Consider the following 14,581-nt stretch of genomic DNA (forward strand, 5'->3'; position numbering starts at 1 on the left):
CACTAATGAATGAGCATGGATGTATGCGGATTACTCATGAAAAGATGAAAAGTTTGCACCCAAGAAATTCACAGTCTATGTCTCTTCCTTGGCATGACACAGTATCCGAAAGAGCACAAGAAGGATTGAGCATCGAGCATAGGCATTTCCATTGTGTTTTGCCACAGTTGATTGATTTAGATCAGAAAGTCAAGATTCGACCCCATTGTTTGCGTGTGTTTGATGAACGGTTTGGCACTCCGTCTCTATGTTCATCTACATTGTATGCACAGTCTTTAAAGAAGACTAGAATTTTTCCAATCACCTTACATGGAATGGGTATATTCATGTTTTTGTGTTAGAGGTGGTTTCAAGAATTTTCATCCTCGGAATTTTGAAGAAGGTAGACGCATGACTATAGACGAAGTTGAAGCATTGAAGGAGCCACAGATGACTTTGTCTCGCTTTCGGCGCGGCCCAAAGAAGCAAGCGTTGCAGACCTTTATGAAGTTTAAGTATCGCATGACCCACGCATCAGAGTGGGCCGGCGAAGAGTCCTTTCTAGGATTCCAGACGCTGTTGGCGATCTCCCTCGCCGCCATACAATTCGGTACCAGTACCTCACTTTGAAAAGGAGGGGATGTCACGTGCACATCTAACCCTATGTGTACGTGGACAAGCTACTTCATGACATCGGTTCGGTTCAGTTAGATTAGGAAGTGTTATGGCACTTTTGTGAGTCTGTTCGCAGACCGTGTATGTCTAGGCACTTCCTTTGGTTGCGCACAGCATGACCATCAGATTTCAGTCAGTACCCATCACGAGCATTTTTACAGTGCATAGACCTATTTTCCCTATTTTAGCCATTTTTCACTTATTATTATTAAGTGACTTTAGTTGGGAAACTGGGTAGGGCAATTTTGACAGCCAAGTACACAAGAAACCCTAGCGCTAGCACTTTTTGGCAGAAGAGGTAGTAGGGACTTGACATCCAGCAGTGCACCTTCTCAAGCAAGACCCCCCCGGCAAGAAGACTCGGTGTTTTCAGCCAAGAACAGCCAGCGTTTTTCTTCAAGTGCAGAACCAGCCAGTGTTTTGCATTTGCAGGCCAACTCGGCGACAGCAGGACAGCAAAAGCATAGCGTTTTTGCAGCAGCCCCAAATTCAGCCCTGACGTTTTTTTTTTGCACATCAGCCTCGACATTTTGCAGATCTACCGCGACAGATTCAGCCGTAGCCTCAACGTTTTCAGTTTTCAGCACATAGACCCCGCAGTAGAAGTCCCAAACCTCGCAGATCTCACCTTCCCACAGCAGATCCTCCCCGCACGGTCAGATCTATCGAAATTTGCAGATTCAGCCCGAAAAACGCAAATGCTGAGGAAAATGCAGATTTCAGCATCTGCGTTTTCAGCGCGCCGTCATTGCATCGTCATCATCGCCGTCGTCACCGACATAGAGTCTGAATTCAGCAAATAAATATTTGCAGATTTCAACCATTAGCGTTTTCAGACTTTAGCCCGTCTCGTCGTCGTCGACATCGTCGGCAAGTCCATTGCATTGTAGAGTTTTGTGCAATCAATAGTAGACCTCTCTCGCCATAGAGAGTGGGGCCTTCGGAGGAGGGTTTGACAACATTCTGGTGTCGTATTCTTCTCTCTCTATCTCTCAATCTCATGCACCTTCATTCACGGTGTTCACCGCTTTGTTTGTGTCCATTGCACTCTCTCACTAAAGGAACGGAAGGCTCTCCCTTCCGTAAGTAAAAGGAACCCTTGAGCACAGTTCGGAGCACTCATCTTGAGCAAAGTTCAACATTCACATCCGTTGCACCTTACATCTCGGGACAGAGAAGGCCAATTCGAGGACACCTTTATTGTTCTCAAGAGCAGATGGAAGCACTTTCAACAAACCTCGCATCGATTCACACTCGCTTGGATCAGATGCAGATACAAACCTCTTCTCGGAGTCACCCAATTGCTTCTCGGACTACACATGCAGTTTCTCTGCCATCTTCTTCCGATGGTTCAGTGGTCGACCAGGAAGAACCACTCAAACAAAAGTCTTCGGAACTCAAATTTTCTCACCCAAAGCATGGTTTTTCAGAGTCAACTAGACACAAAATACCTTCGTGTGAGCAGCAAAAGTCTCAGCATGAATATTCTTGGAAATGCTACAATTCTAAGCAACTGTCACAAGACGAACACCACGTGCCAATAGAAAAGAGCAGACTGAACAGACTTTTAGCACTTCAGAACTGAAAGAGAGACGACACGCGACACGGATTGGCAGAATTCCACCCTAGAGAGTATTGGCCCCAAACCTTGGCGCCCCTTTCGGTATTTCTTTATATTACTGCTGATTCGCAAAGTACAACAACCGGGGAGTACCTCCTTTGCAATCTGCGCGCTGAAGAGTGCCAGAGAGGGCTCCCAAGGCTCATATTTAAAGGCCCAAATCCTAAAAGCATCAAATATGAAAAGCTGATCCCAAAAAAACACTTACCTAAAATTTCGGGATTTCCCTATCCGCCGCAAATTGCGGAACGTCCGTACGGGTGCCACGCCATCATATTTTGATGTGCAAAGTCTTTTGAGTGTGTTCTGCTTTATTTTTAATGCCTTTATGTCACTTGGGCCCCATCGGACGGGGTCCCGTAAGTTGGTGGAAACTCTTCTTTAAAAATAGGCCACTCGTCAAGACTTTGTAAGTCTGTAAAACTTCTTCTTCTTCTGTTGCTTCTTCTTAGGTTTTTGGCTTCTCGGTCAGGATCTGCAAGTTGGCTCCTTTCTTCAGTGGCTTAACACGTCAGCAATTTGTGACATCCCCCCTTCTTGAAAGGAAGTAATCGTCCGCGATTACAGCATATCTGCAAAACAACTCAAGCTAGCTCAAAAATTTCCAAGGGACATTCCGAGGGACAATCAGTTTGCTCTTTTTGCTAAGGAGTTAGCTTCTCCTTTCGGCTCTTTTGATCAAGGAGTTGGCTTCTCCTTTCGTCCAGAACGGAAGTCTTGATATTCCGACGTAGTAAAATTAGCCATCACGCCCAGACCGCACTGATCTTCCACGGGTGTCTTGATGCACTAAAATTACATACCAAGGCAATCTCATCCAATTAGGAATATTTAGTGGTTGGCACATCACAATGCAACACAAATGCTCACGTATGCATGTTACAAGACATGGAAACATAAAGTCGCCAATGAACACTCCCCCCGCAAATAACCATCCAGGTCTGGGCCATGAGCTGTTCAACAACTCCCTCATCACTCCTCCCGCAAATAACCTAAAAAGGTCCAGGCCATGAGATATAGAGGCCTTTTATAACCAAATGCCCCCCAGACCGCAGCCTGCATCGTTTGGAGGTGTTGAGAGTAACCACTGCTCAGACTCCTTAATACTCCCCCCATAAATAACCATGCAGGTCCGGGCCATGAGTAACAACAACAATACTCCCCCCGTAAATAACCACAAGGGTCCGGGCCATGAGTATGAACAAGCATTCTCAAACATCATTTCTCACCCTCCACCCAGGGGTGAAATCACCAATCATTGAAACCGGTATTAAAACTAGAGTCAAACATTTCAAATCGGCACCAAGACAGGTTCAAAACAGATACCATCCATTTCAGACAAATTCCAAACAAGATCACCAAACAAGTTCAAACAGAACTCAAACTCAAAAAGCAATCTCGACATTAGCCGAGCTCGAAAAGTCGATTGACTTTCCATCCTGCAACCTGCACCAAAAATTAGGGTTAGGTTCCTTCCATAAGGTCATAGCTGACCGCACCATGGTCCATAACCTCTTCGAGAGACAATGTTTCTTTGGCGGCGATGGTCGTCCGAAGACATAGCAATCACACTGGACCTCCAAGGTTATCAGCTCGAGAAGAGACATCTACTGAGAGATGTCGAGAAATTTCAAGATATAATCTGCTAGGGTCTCCATGGCAAGCATTTCAAATAACCCCACTCTGCCACAAGTTGCACTTTGAAGGAAGATGTCAAAAACCATAAAACTTTGGGCAAAAATTTTCTTAAAAGCTTTCCAAGTCCTTCGAGTGTGTGGCTTGGTAGCTATAGACATCAACATTTGCATGGCACTGCTTTTGAGAAAAACAGTGACTCGAAACAAATCTTGGATCCTTCGATGCAAGTGATCTTTTTGGCTTATGCCCTGTAAGATATGAGCGATGAAGACGGGAGCGCGCCCGATGTGCAATGAAGTAAGATTGGGAGTGCCTAATAAGTCCGGGGTTGGGACCCGAAGATACTTCAAATAAGATTCCAATAGACTTTGATTTGCTCTATCTACTCTTTTGTGGGACTAGTATGCTTACAGAAAAGCACACGTCTGATGCTCTGATACCACTATCACAAGACGGACACCACGTGCCAATAGAAAAGAGCAGACTGAACAGACTTTTAGCACTTCAATAACAACTGAACTAAAAGAGAGAGACGACATGCGACACGGATTTACGGAATTCCACCCCAAAGAGTATTGGCCCCAAACCTTGGCACCCCTTTCGGTAATTCTTGATATTACTGCTGATTCTCAAAGTACAACAACCGGGGAGCACCTCCTCTACAATTTGCGCACTGAAGAGTGCCAGAGAGGGCCCCCAAGGCTCATATCTAAAGGCCCAAAGCCTAAAAGCATCAAACATGAAAAGCTGACCCCAAAAAAACACTTTCCTAAAATTTTGGGATTTTCCTAAAACTCCGCCGCAAATTGAGGAACGTCTGTACAAGAGCCACGTCATCATATTTTAATGTGCAAAGTGAGTGTGTTCTGCTTTATTTTTAATGCCTTTATGTCACTTGGGCCCCATTGAACGGGGTCTCGTAAGTTGGTGGGAACTCTTCTTTAAAAATAGGCCACTCGTCAAGACTTTGTAAGTCCTGTAAAACTTCTTCTATTGCTTCTTCTTAGGTTTTTGGCTTCTCGGCCGGGATCTGCAAGTTGGCTCCGTTCTTCAGTGGCTTGACAAGTCAGCAATTTGTGACAACAACCAACTTCTTATTGGAATCATCAACATCAGAAGCAGCAACATGAAGCTTCCAAAGGATCTCATCTTAGGAAGCAATCAAGCATATCAAGATGGGCTTACTTAGTGGCACATATATCCGACCCTAGTCGAGTACTCGGTCATGAACGCCGCGACGTTGGACAAGTTTCCCTTGGCGAGCCATGCCCTACATTTAAGTCTTTCTTGTCTGATGGCGGTAAAGTTAAAGATTTATTGATCCTTTCCTTGTGCAAGAGAATTCTTCAGAGGTCTAAGAGGCAACAGCTCCCTCGACCTCCCCCTTCTCAATTGGAAGCCTTAATACCCGCTAAAACAGTTGAAGATTCAGAAGATTCTGGTTCTTGTGTAACAATCAACAGGCATATAACCCTTTCTTTGGCCGTGATCCAGGTAGGAAAATTCACCTCGTCACCACCCTTGCAGAATAAAGTCTCTCTCTGTGAACAGATACCAAATGCAGTGGTGAATGATAATTCTTCAAACTTGAAGACTCCAATCCTTACCTTATGCAGTGCAAAGGATAAAACAGATGCAGACTCTTATAGCACGACTTCAATCGTTGAAATTGAATCTTTTGTCACGTGACACATCAAACCCTATGTGCACGTGGACAAGCTACTTCACGGCATGGGTTCAGTTCAGTCAAGTCAGTCTAGAATAGGAAGTGTTCTGGCACTTTTGTGAGTCTTTTCGCAGACCGTGCATGTCCAAACACTTAGATTAGATGCATATCCTCCGGTTGCACATAGTATGACCATCAAATTCCAGTCAGAAACCATCAGTAGCATTTTTACAGTGCATAGACCTATTTTTCCTATTTTTGACATTTTTCTCTTATTATTTTTAAGTGACTTTTGTTGGAAAGTAGGTAGGGCAATTTGCTAAGTTTGTATATAAGCAAACCTAGTGCTAGCACTTTCTGGCAGAAGAGGCAGCAGGAACCCTATGTTCATCAGGCAACTTCTCAGCAAGACCCCCCAAGACAGACGACCTAGCGTTTTTGGATCGCAACAGACCTAGCATTTTCAGCCCATCTGAGAAGCTAGCGTTTTTGCAAGACAGATCAGCCCTAGCGTTTTGTACAACAGATTAGCCCCGGCGACAACAGAAGATAGCACATTCCACAATCACACAGCAGATCAGCCCAGCGTTCGCAGATGTCCACCGCAGGAAGACATTCAGCCCTAGCGTTCTTGCATCTGCGAGGCACTTCAGCGTTTTTGCAGATCTTCGCGACGGAATCCCCACAAGCATCAGCGTTTTCAGTTTTCAGCAGTTAGTACCCGCAGTAGAACCCCAGAACCTTGCAGATCTCACCTTCCCGTAGCACATTCTCGCCACACGGTCAGATCCCGCAAAGTTCGCAGTTTCAGCCCGGAAAACGCAAATCTCAGCATCTGCGTTTTCAGCGCGTCATCGTTGCATCGTCGTCATCGACATCGTCACAGACATAGAGTCAGAATTCAGCAAATAAAGATTTACAGATTTCAGCCATTAGCATTTTCAGATTTCAACCCGTCTTGTCATCGTCCTCATCGTTGTCGACATCGTCGGCAAGTCCAAGCATTGTAGAGATTTGTGCAATCATAAGTAGACCTCTCTCCCATAGAGAGTCGGGCCTTCGGAGGAGGGTTTGACAACATTCTGGTGTCGTATTCTTCTCTCTCTCTATCTCTCAGTCTCAGCGCCTTCATTCACAGTGTCTATTCACTTTGTTTGTGTCCATTGCATTCTCTCACTAAAGGAACAGAAGGCGCTCTCCCTTCCGTAAGTAAAAGGAACCTTGAGCACTGTTCGGAGCACTCATCTTGAGCAAAGTTCAACATTCATTCCGCTGCACCTTACATCTTTGGACACAACTTGTTCCATAAGTAAACCTTTACAGATGGATGTACCTCCAAATACTACTCTGTCTCAATCTACGACATCCCTTCAGGAGGATTTTACTCTTCCAGACAAACTAATGGAATACCTTGCAGATTTCCAATCAATGGTCATCACTCAACAGAAAACTCGAGTCAGTTTACAAATACATTCACTCGAAGCAGATAAAGATTCAATCTTTTCTTGGATAAAGCTCGAAGTTACAAAAGACTTTGACAAAGGCACTTATCAAGTTGCAGATATGATCAATTTTCAGTTTGGCAAAATTGTTATGATCAATAATAGTGCCATGACGTGGGAATTAACAGAAAGAGCTTTGGTCGCAGAAGCACTACAACAATACATTTCCTTCTCCCGGAGTTTCTATAACTACCCTTGGTTTTATTTTAAATGGGAGAAAATATCATGATTGTGACTATGTTGCAGCATTACATCTACTCCTAGTTGCAGATACGCAAAGTGGCATGCCAAGGAGAACCCCTATGCATGGATGGTCACGACTCTTCGCTCAAGAGACGTGCCTCTTCGCCAAAAGCCACACTCCTTCGACGACTGGTCACACCCCTTCGCTCTACGGTTACGATTCTTCGTCCAATGGTTGCAACTCTTCGTTGAAAGGATGTGTCTTTACGCGTCTCTTCACCATGAGATGTGTCTTTTCATTTGTGTCTCTTCATCTCCTATATAAGGATCCTATTGTACTCAATTTTCAAGCATTCATTCAATCATTCAAACAACAAGTGTTCTTGTCTCTTAAGTCTCGGTTTGATCTTAAGTATGAAGTTTTAAGTCTTAATTATAGGATTAGCACCACTAATCCTCACAGTGTCCATATCAGCATCTTGCATAGAGCCACATGCCTTCAAGATGATGGTGGGTCATGTCCTTGTTGCTGCTGCAAAGCACGACTTGGAGACACAAGCAGAGGGGATGGGAGATGGAGGTGGTTGAGAGCATTGGCTCGTCATGTATGATAGAGGAAGATTGCATGCGTGGTCCATCGTACAGAAATAAGATGCATGCGTAGGTGATCGCATTTATGCCTGCGTAGGTGATTGTGCATCTAGAGAGAGGCCCCTGCTTGGCATCTACCTGCGACGAAAAGCTGAGCACGTAAACGAAAATAGCTGCAAGATGAGCATGTAGACCAAAATAAAACGTTAAAAAAGAGGACAGCCACGTGGATGCCTGAGAAGCCAGTTTTTGAATCTGTCTATATGCTAACGAAGTAACCATCATGAGAGTAGCAAAGAGTTTGGGTGCCAAGCAGTTGAGATGCAAGAGAAACCAGAGTCATTTGTTTTCAATGAAAAGAGGGAACTTATGTTGGCTTGGGGTTGCCACCAAGGAGATAGCCTTGCCATAGCACACCCCTTGACCCCAACGCAGAAGAGAGAAGCAGTGAGTATCACTTTTTTTCATCTTTCTTTTAAGCAAACTATAGTATGGGTCATAGCACCGGAGACATTAATAATATGGCTAACCAGCTCTAACTTCGTGTCCTGTAAACCACCTGTATTAGTGTCAGACTGGATGGATTCAGTGGTCGTCAGAGCCCATGTCGGGACTGGTACGGTTTATCATCTGATGTTTCTGACTTGGTTGATGTATCTGTCTAGGAAGTTGTTTGATGCGTTCCCATTGTAACTTTTTGGGTTTCTTAATTTATATCTTGTGAGTTTGGTAAAAAAAAACTTCCCATGTGAAATTTAACTTCTATGTTCTAGAGATAGATGTTTTTTGCATGCTATTCAAGGGAGAGTAGGATTTAACATACAAAAGCAAGTTTCTTGTCAGAGAAGTAAATGCTAATTGAAGTGGGAAAAATGAAATATTCATGAAAATATAGTGATGCACTCTTGCACACATAGAGAATACCAAATTTCAAATTTAGAGGCATACCAGTAGGCGTTCATAATCCGACGTTTGTGAGAAGCTTGATCTTGAATGGGGGTATCAACAGCAAGAGGGAGGGGATTGGGGTTGTGATCGTGTGATGGTGGGGTAGGGGCCTCGGCAGCGGGCAAGCGGGCGGTAGGCGGCGGACTAGGTGACAAGGGAGAAGGGGAAGGGGAAGCATTTGCGGCTGCCATGTTTGTTGGAAGAGTTGCTTGACCCTGTGTAGAAGAAGAGCCTCCATGACTGCTACCTCCCTCCCTGTTCTTTGATGTTCTGGCAAAGTCTGGATTTTGACCTTCTAGCAAATAAAGTGCAGCTCCTGTGACTGCAAAACAACCAAGTAGCGTAATCCACAATTGCCCTGAGAATGGCTTCAGAAAGCCCCACAATGCCCCTGTACTCCCGTACCTGCACCCAAAATGCCAATCTTTAATCATGTTGGAGTACGTTGTATCCAAGGACCTCGTATAAATTTTGCTAACGTAATCAAGGGGTGTGCACTGTGCATGACCCAATACTTACTCATAGCTGTGACATTGGACTACACCATTTAAGACAATGCTTATATACCATTGTTGTGAAAAGAAAGAGCATACTGACAGAGAGGGGGAGAACGAACTTGTTATTTTTTACCCTGACAGAAGCAGAGCGAGAGAAAACATATATGTTGTTGTTGACTACAACTTTCATGTTCAAGATGTCCTCTGTTGGAGCGCGGTAATTGCAAGAATATATGCCCACCATGGTTGGGGCAAGGGAGCTCTAACCTCTTTTTCACAAATACGAAGTGAAGACCTTTTCTCAAATGTAATCACCTATGATGCACCTTGAAGGCATTAGGCATTGCGCAAACGTTGACATGGGGGAGATAATGTAGACGAGATTGCTAGTCGATAGCTAGTGCACAACCATGCCTTGCTTGGCATTGCGTGTATGCCAATGCAGCGTCCTCACAAAAAGCACAAAAAGTTCTCCATGAGCTCCTAGTGCAGAATGTCGTCGCTTGCAGCCTAATGGCTATGGGAATGAAGCTCTGGCCCATTTTCTACGAAGGTTAAGTGAGGGTTCCTTGCCAGACAAAGGCACTTGGAAATTTGGAATGCACGTATAGGAAGATATTTCCAACAAGCTCTAGACTGTTTTTTGTTGTATGCAACAAGAGGGCACCTCCCCAAGTGCAATCACTTTTTATTAGTGTGCTAGTTTGTTGAGCAAGCTTTGGACTATTTTTGTTGTAAGCAACGAGAGGGCACCTCCCCAATTGCAATCACCTTTCAATGCATGTAGTCACAGTGGAAGAAGTATAAATGCTTTTCCCGAGCATAAGGTAAAAGTATGGAATCTATATGCGATGCGGAGTACCACATCTGCAAGGTTAATCCTTTTGGGCTTGCAATGCATACTGACAAGGCTGGTTAAGATAATGAAAATTATTCCATTCTCTAATTGTCATTGGTTTGGTGTGCTATTCTAGATGCTTGTCAAAAATGGGAAAATATGGAGCTTGGATAAATTCAAGTGTGCAATAAAATGAGATAAGGATTTTACAACATATGTAGTGATGAATAACATGTATGCAACAATTGGCATGCAGAAGGAGGCACAAAACCTCGAATGCATTACAATTAGGAATGTTGTTCAGAAGTATCTAGGATGTAGGAATGACACTCAAAAGCAACCAAGACTTAGTTTTTGGATCAATGCAAGTGGAAAAACCTAGTTGAAGCTACGTCTTGAATTCAAACTGGGCAGAATCCTTGCAAAAGCAGACATGGTGCTTTGGGATGAGAATAGTGGTATTATGTGTTAGTGTGGAATACTCCTAAAGCAGATGTAGTGCCTCGTGATGAGAACATTGGTATGATTTGTTAATCATGTCATGCTTTGCAATGCTTTGATTCAAATGTATGGCTCATATAGACTCCAGAGATCTTGTGAAAACAACAGAAGTTCTTTCGAGGTTTTTGTTTAGGGGGTTTTCTTGGGGAATGAATTGATTGTTGGTTGTGCATAACAAGGGCCTCCTAGAGAAGGTATGGACTATGTTCAATGGATGTAGAATTAATGCTTTGATTCACCTCTATGGGTAGTACAGAGACATTGTGGAAACAACAAAAGTTCTTTCGAGGTTTTTGTTTAGATTGTTGTCTTGGGGAATGAATTGATTGTTGGTTGTGCCCAACAAGGACCTGCTAGAGAAGGTATGGACTATGTTCAATGGATGTAGACTCAAGGCCTCTTCCCTGATGAAATCTCCTTTGCATACACCTAAAAGACCTGTAGGCTATGGCATTATGCAAGATAGTGACATGCACCAGAATGTTCACGCTTGCGGAGTGCATTGATTCTAGGTTATGCCCAAGGCCAAGAAGCTTTGGATTGTTCACATGATGAGAATGGTTGTCAGATTTTCCATTCATGCCACACTTTGTAGTACTTTAATTTCCATGTAGGCCGCCTCACAAAAGTAAAAGAAAGGAAGGTTCTTAGATTGTTCGTCGCGAAGAACAATGCAATGTAGGGAAATGACCCCCAAAATCATAGAGGAGAAAAATTCACCCTTCAACACTGGAGGAGCATATGATGACCCTTCAACACTAGAGGAGATAACAAGTATATGGGGGAAGCACAAGTTCCAAAGCGGGTGAGGATGGTGCCACACCCCCACCATACAAATTTATGGTATTTTCTCTCTTTATGATGGACATACCATACAAGCACATAATGCATTTCCATTCTTTTTTAAGAACCATGTATGTAAAAATTAATTTCTATTAATACCTGCTAACTCTTAGTTTCTCCAATCTTTTGATGGTTAGAAAATACGTAGAGTTTGTTAAAACACTTGAGGTCAACCTACAACACCAAATTCATGTCTACTTTAAGCTTCTTTATTTGAGATGCAAAAAATTTAATTGAGGGCTGACCTCTTGAATATTTTCTTTGGCCATTGTGAGCGGCTCTCGTGTTGTTGCAACGAAATTCTTAGGGAGAAACACTAGAGGTCATGGGGGGATGGAGAGTATCAATTGTTTGTTGCACTTATGCACGGGTTTAAGGATGTGGCACTCCACCATGCCAATGAAAGCTCAACCCTTGCCGCAGACATTGCATGAAGTTGTAGGAAGAACCTCTAGGGGAGGGTGAGGTATTACAAGTGGGCCGTGGGGGAGGGGGTTGGTGACATCCCAAGCACTGAAGGTGAGAGAATAATGAAAGGAGAAGGATTGAAGAACCCACAAAGGGACATCCCTTTCCCAAGTCGGAGAAGACAATGTGGCTCACAAAGAGGATGGCTACGCCATCACCAAACCTAGGGTTTTTCTCACATTTGAAGAGACTGCATGGTAAATCACATTAAAAATCTAGTCAAGTGCCTTAGGTAATAAATCGTGTCATTAATAGCTACCTATTTATTTATTCAAAAATTCAAACCCTCCAATTCTAGCTCCCATGTTCTGGATATACTATATTAGGCACCTTTTGGCCACAAGGCATTCTTAGGTCTAACTGTGAGGGGTTTACCACATTGAGTGTCAATCAACTTGCTTTATCGTCTAAATGAAAGTGGATGCCAAGTAAGAGGCCTCCATTGACTACACCAAAATATGGCCACAATCCTTGACAAAGTAACTCAAGTACATACGCTTCCCTTTCTTTCTTGTAATTGGTCTATATGGAAAGGCTCTTAAAGGACACGGTGCAAAGGGCTTAAGATAACCAGAAGGAGTTAAGGTAAAACTTACTTGAAGGGAGTGATCATGACTAGTGAGGAGGCTAGGTATGGCACTGTGAATGCCACTTTCTCTGATCGCTCTGCTGTGATAGTAAGGTCTGCCACCACTGCATCCACTTTCTGCACATGATACACGATGAATTATTGGTTGGGAAAAGGGCATCTCAACTTACAACTACAGTGTTTCAGAAATCCAAAAATATCCAATGTAAGCAAATGAAAAAAGCAAATATTTCTTGAAATTTTTGGAACTATACTATACAATTTTAAAGCTTGTGTTACAAGTTTAAAAGTTTCTACTAGTAGAAGGTGGGCTTTCAAGGAAGCACGTGTTAAAGTTTTATGCAGTAAAAATTTTGGGCTATTGAGACTCTTAGATTTTTGCAAAGTCGAATGTGTACTACATAAAAGTTAATAAAAGTGTCTTCAAAGCGATGCTCTTGTAGCCCCATTTGTAGTGTAAACTTCTTGGTTAAAATTGAACAAGGTCAAGAACCTGTGAGAATCTCACAATGGTCTGTGGCTGTGTGTGTGTGTGTGTGTGTGTGAGAGAGAGAGAGAGAGAGGGGCTATGCCGGTTGGTTGCAATCCAATCACATATTGTGTCTTCATATTTGTGACTCCAACGTGTCTAAGCGACCCTTTTTGTCCTTGACAATGCGCTTGTTTGTGACATCTATATTTATCTATTTATATCTATATCTATACTAATAGATAATGGGGGAGGGAATTCCGCCCCCCCCCCCCCCCCTTGGCGAAAGGAGGTTCATCCGGCCACAGTTGCGGCAATGTCGCCTGCACCTGAGTGCGCTCAGTGAGAGAGAAAGCGTCTAGGCCCTGCACGGAAAGAGAGAGGCGGCGGAGCCGCTGGCTGCACTAGTTGTTATAATGGGGGAAGGGATTCCCTTGGACATCTGTTGCAAGTACGTTCATCCCACTAGTGTAGCTTGTAGCCCGACGTCACAAGTGGCGAGTGTGTTGAGAGAGAGAGAGAAAAGAGGGAGGGGGGGGGGGGGGGGGGGGGGGGGTCCAAAACTGGGAAGAATGTGGCATTTCGACTCTCGAGAGTGTGTGTGTGTGTGTGAGAGAGCGACAGAGAGAGAGTTTTGAACCGTTCGAGGGGAACTGGGGAAGACTTCGCAAAAACAGCGTGCTTCCGACAGCAAGGCGCGTTGTGCGGGGACGCAAATGTGCCATGCGACTGTTCCTCTTTCCTCTCTGCGGGTTTCTCGTCGTCGCAGCGCCCCATGCCTGGCCAAATGCCAGAGTTCTCTCAGAACGCCATCATTGGAAGCCCATGCCAGAGCTCTCTCAATTCTCTTCATTACCATGGCCCCAGAGAGAGAGAGAGAGAGAGAGAGAGGCAAGAACGCTCAATGTGTGTGTGGTGGTGGTGGTGAGCGGCTCACCTTATTGAGAAGCATGTCGAGCATCCCATCGTAAGAGGGGGTCTCATCGCCCGATCCATGAAGCACGAACTTGTATTGAGGGGACTGTGGCATGTGGCGCAGGGCTTGCAGGAAGACTTGGATGGAGAAGCCATCCAGCAAGCACGACTCAGGCCGAAATTTCACAAATTGCTCGAAAGAGCGCTTCCAGGGCACCAGCACCAGCAAAGTGCTGGAGTTGTCGCGAGCCTCGCCGCGGCTCGTCAAGCTGGCTGAGGTGAGCCAGTTGGGGCATTTGGCAGAAACGTCAAAGGCCTGGCTGCTCAAAGAGCAGAATATGCAAAGATGAAGCAGAGAAATCCTAGTAAGCAGAGAGAGTGATGAGCAGTAACTGTTAGCAGCCATTGATCATGAGTCTTGCTCCTTGTGATACATACGTAGTAGACTGTAGGCCTATGTACACGTTGTGGAATTCAAAGGTCAACTAATTCCCGAGCGTGGGAGCCCAACAGTTGACGTATGGAGTGTTCCTTTTTCGACCCACTCTTCTTTCGGACCTATTCCTGAGAGAATGACATTCAAATTAATTGGCCAACCTGTAAAGGTCAAATTTAATAGGATTCTCCCCTCAAATTTTGTACTCCTTCATTTGCTTCA

The 14,581-nt window shown here is 44.2% G+C and overlaps 1 protein-coding gene across 3 annotated transcripts in view; it reads right to left on the bottom strand.

Annotated features, from left to right (window-relative positions):
- Positions 1-14,364, bottom strand: part of LOC147446532 (glutamate receptor 3.3-like) — a 42,944-nt gene extending 28,580 nt beyond the window's left edge. Inside the window, exons 1-3 of one of the 3 annotated variants that reach the window (XM_086525749.1) lie at positions 13,946-14,361; positions 12,547-12,656; positions 8,804-9,208 (exon numbers count right to left, since the gene is read on the bottom strand). In XM_086525749.1, the coding sequence (XP_086381875.1) occupies positions 8,804-9,208; positions 12,547-12,656; positions 13,946-14,329 (899 nt within the window). In that variant the 5' untranslated portion in view covers positions 14,330-14,361. Of the gene's footprint in view, positions 1-8,803; positions 9,209-12,546; positions 12,657-13,945 lie in introns of all 3 variants that reach the window. The other 2 variants (XM_086525750.1, XM_086525751.1) reach the window with 2 other exon arrangements.
- Between the last annotated feature and the right edge of the window lie 217 nt (positions 14,365-14,581).

This window comes from Adiantum capillus-veneris, chromosome 12 (genome assembly GCF_014529385.1).
Source record: "Adiantum capillus-veneris isolate H3 chromosome 12, ASM1452938v2, whole genome shotgun sequence".
Taxonomy (NCBI): domain Eukaryota; kingdom Viridiplantae; phylum Streptophyta; class Polypodiopsida; order Polypodiales; family Pteridaceae; genus Adiantum; species Adiantum capillus-veneris.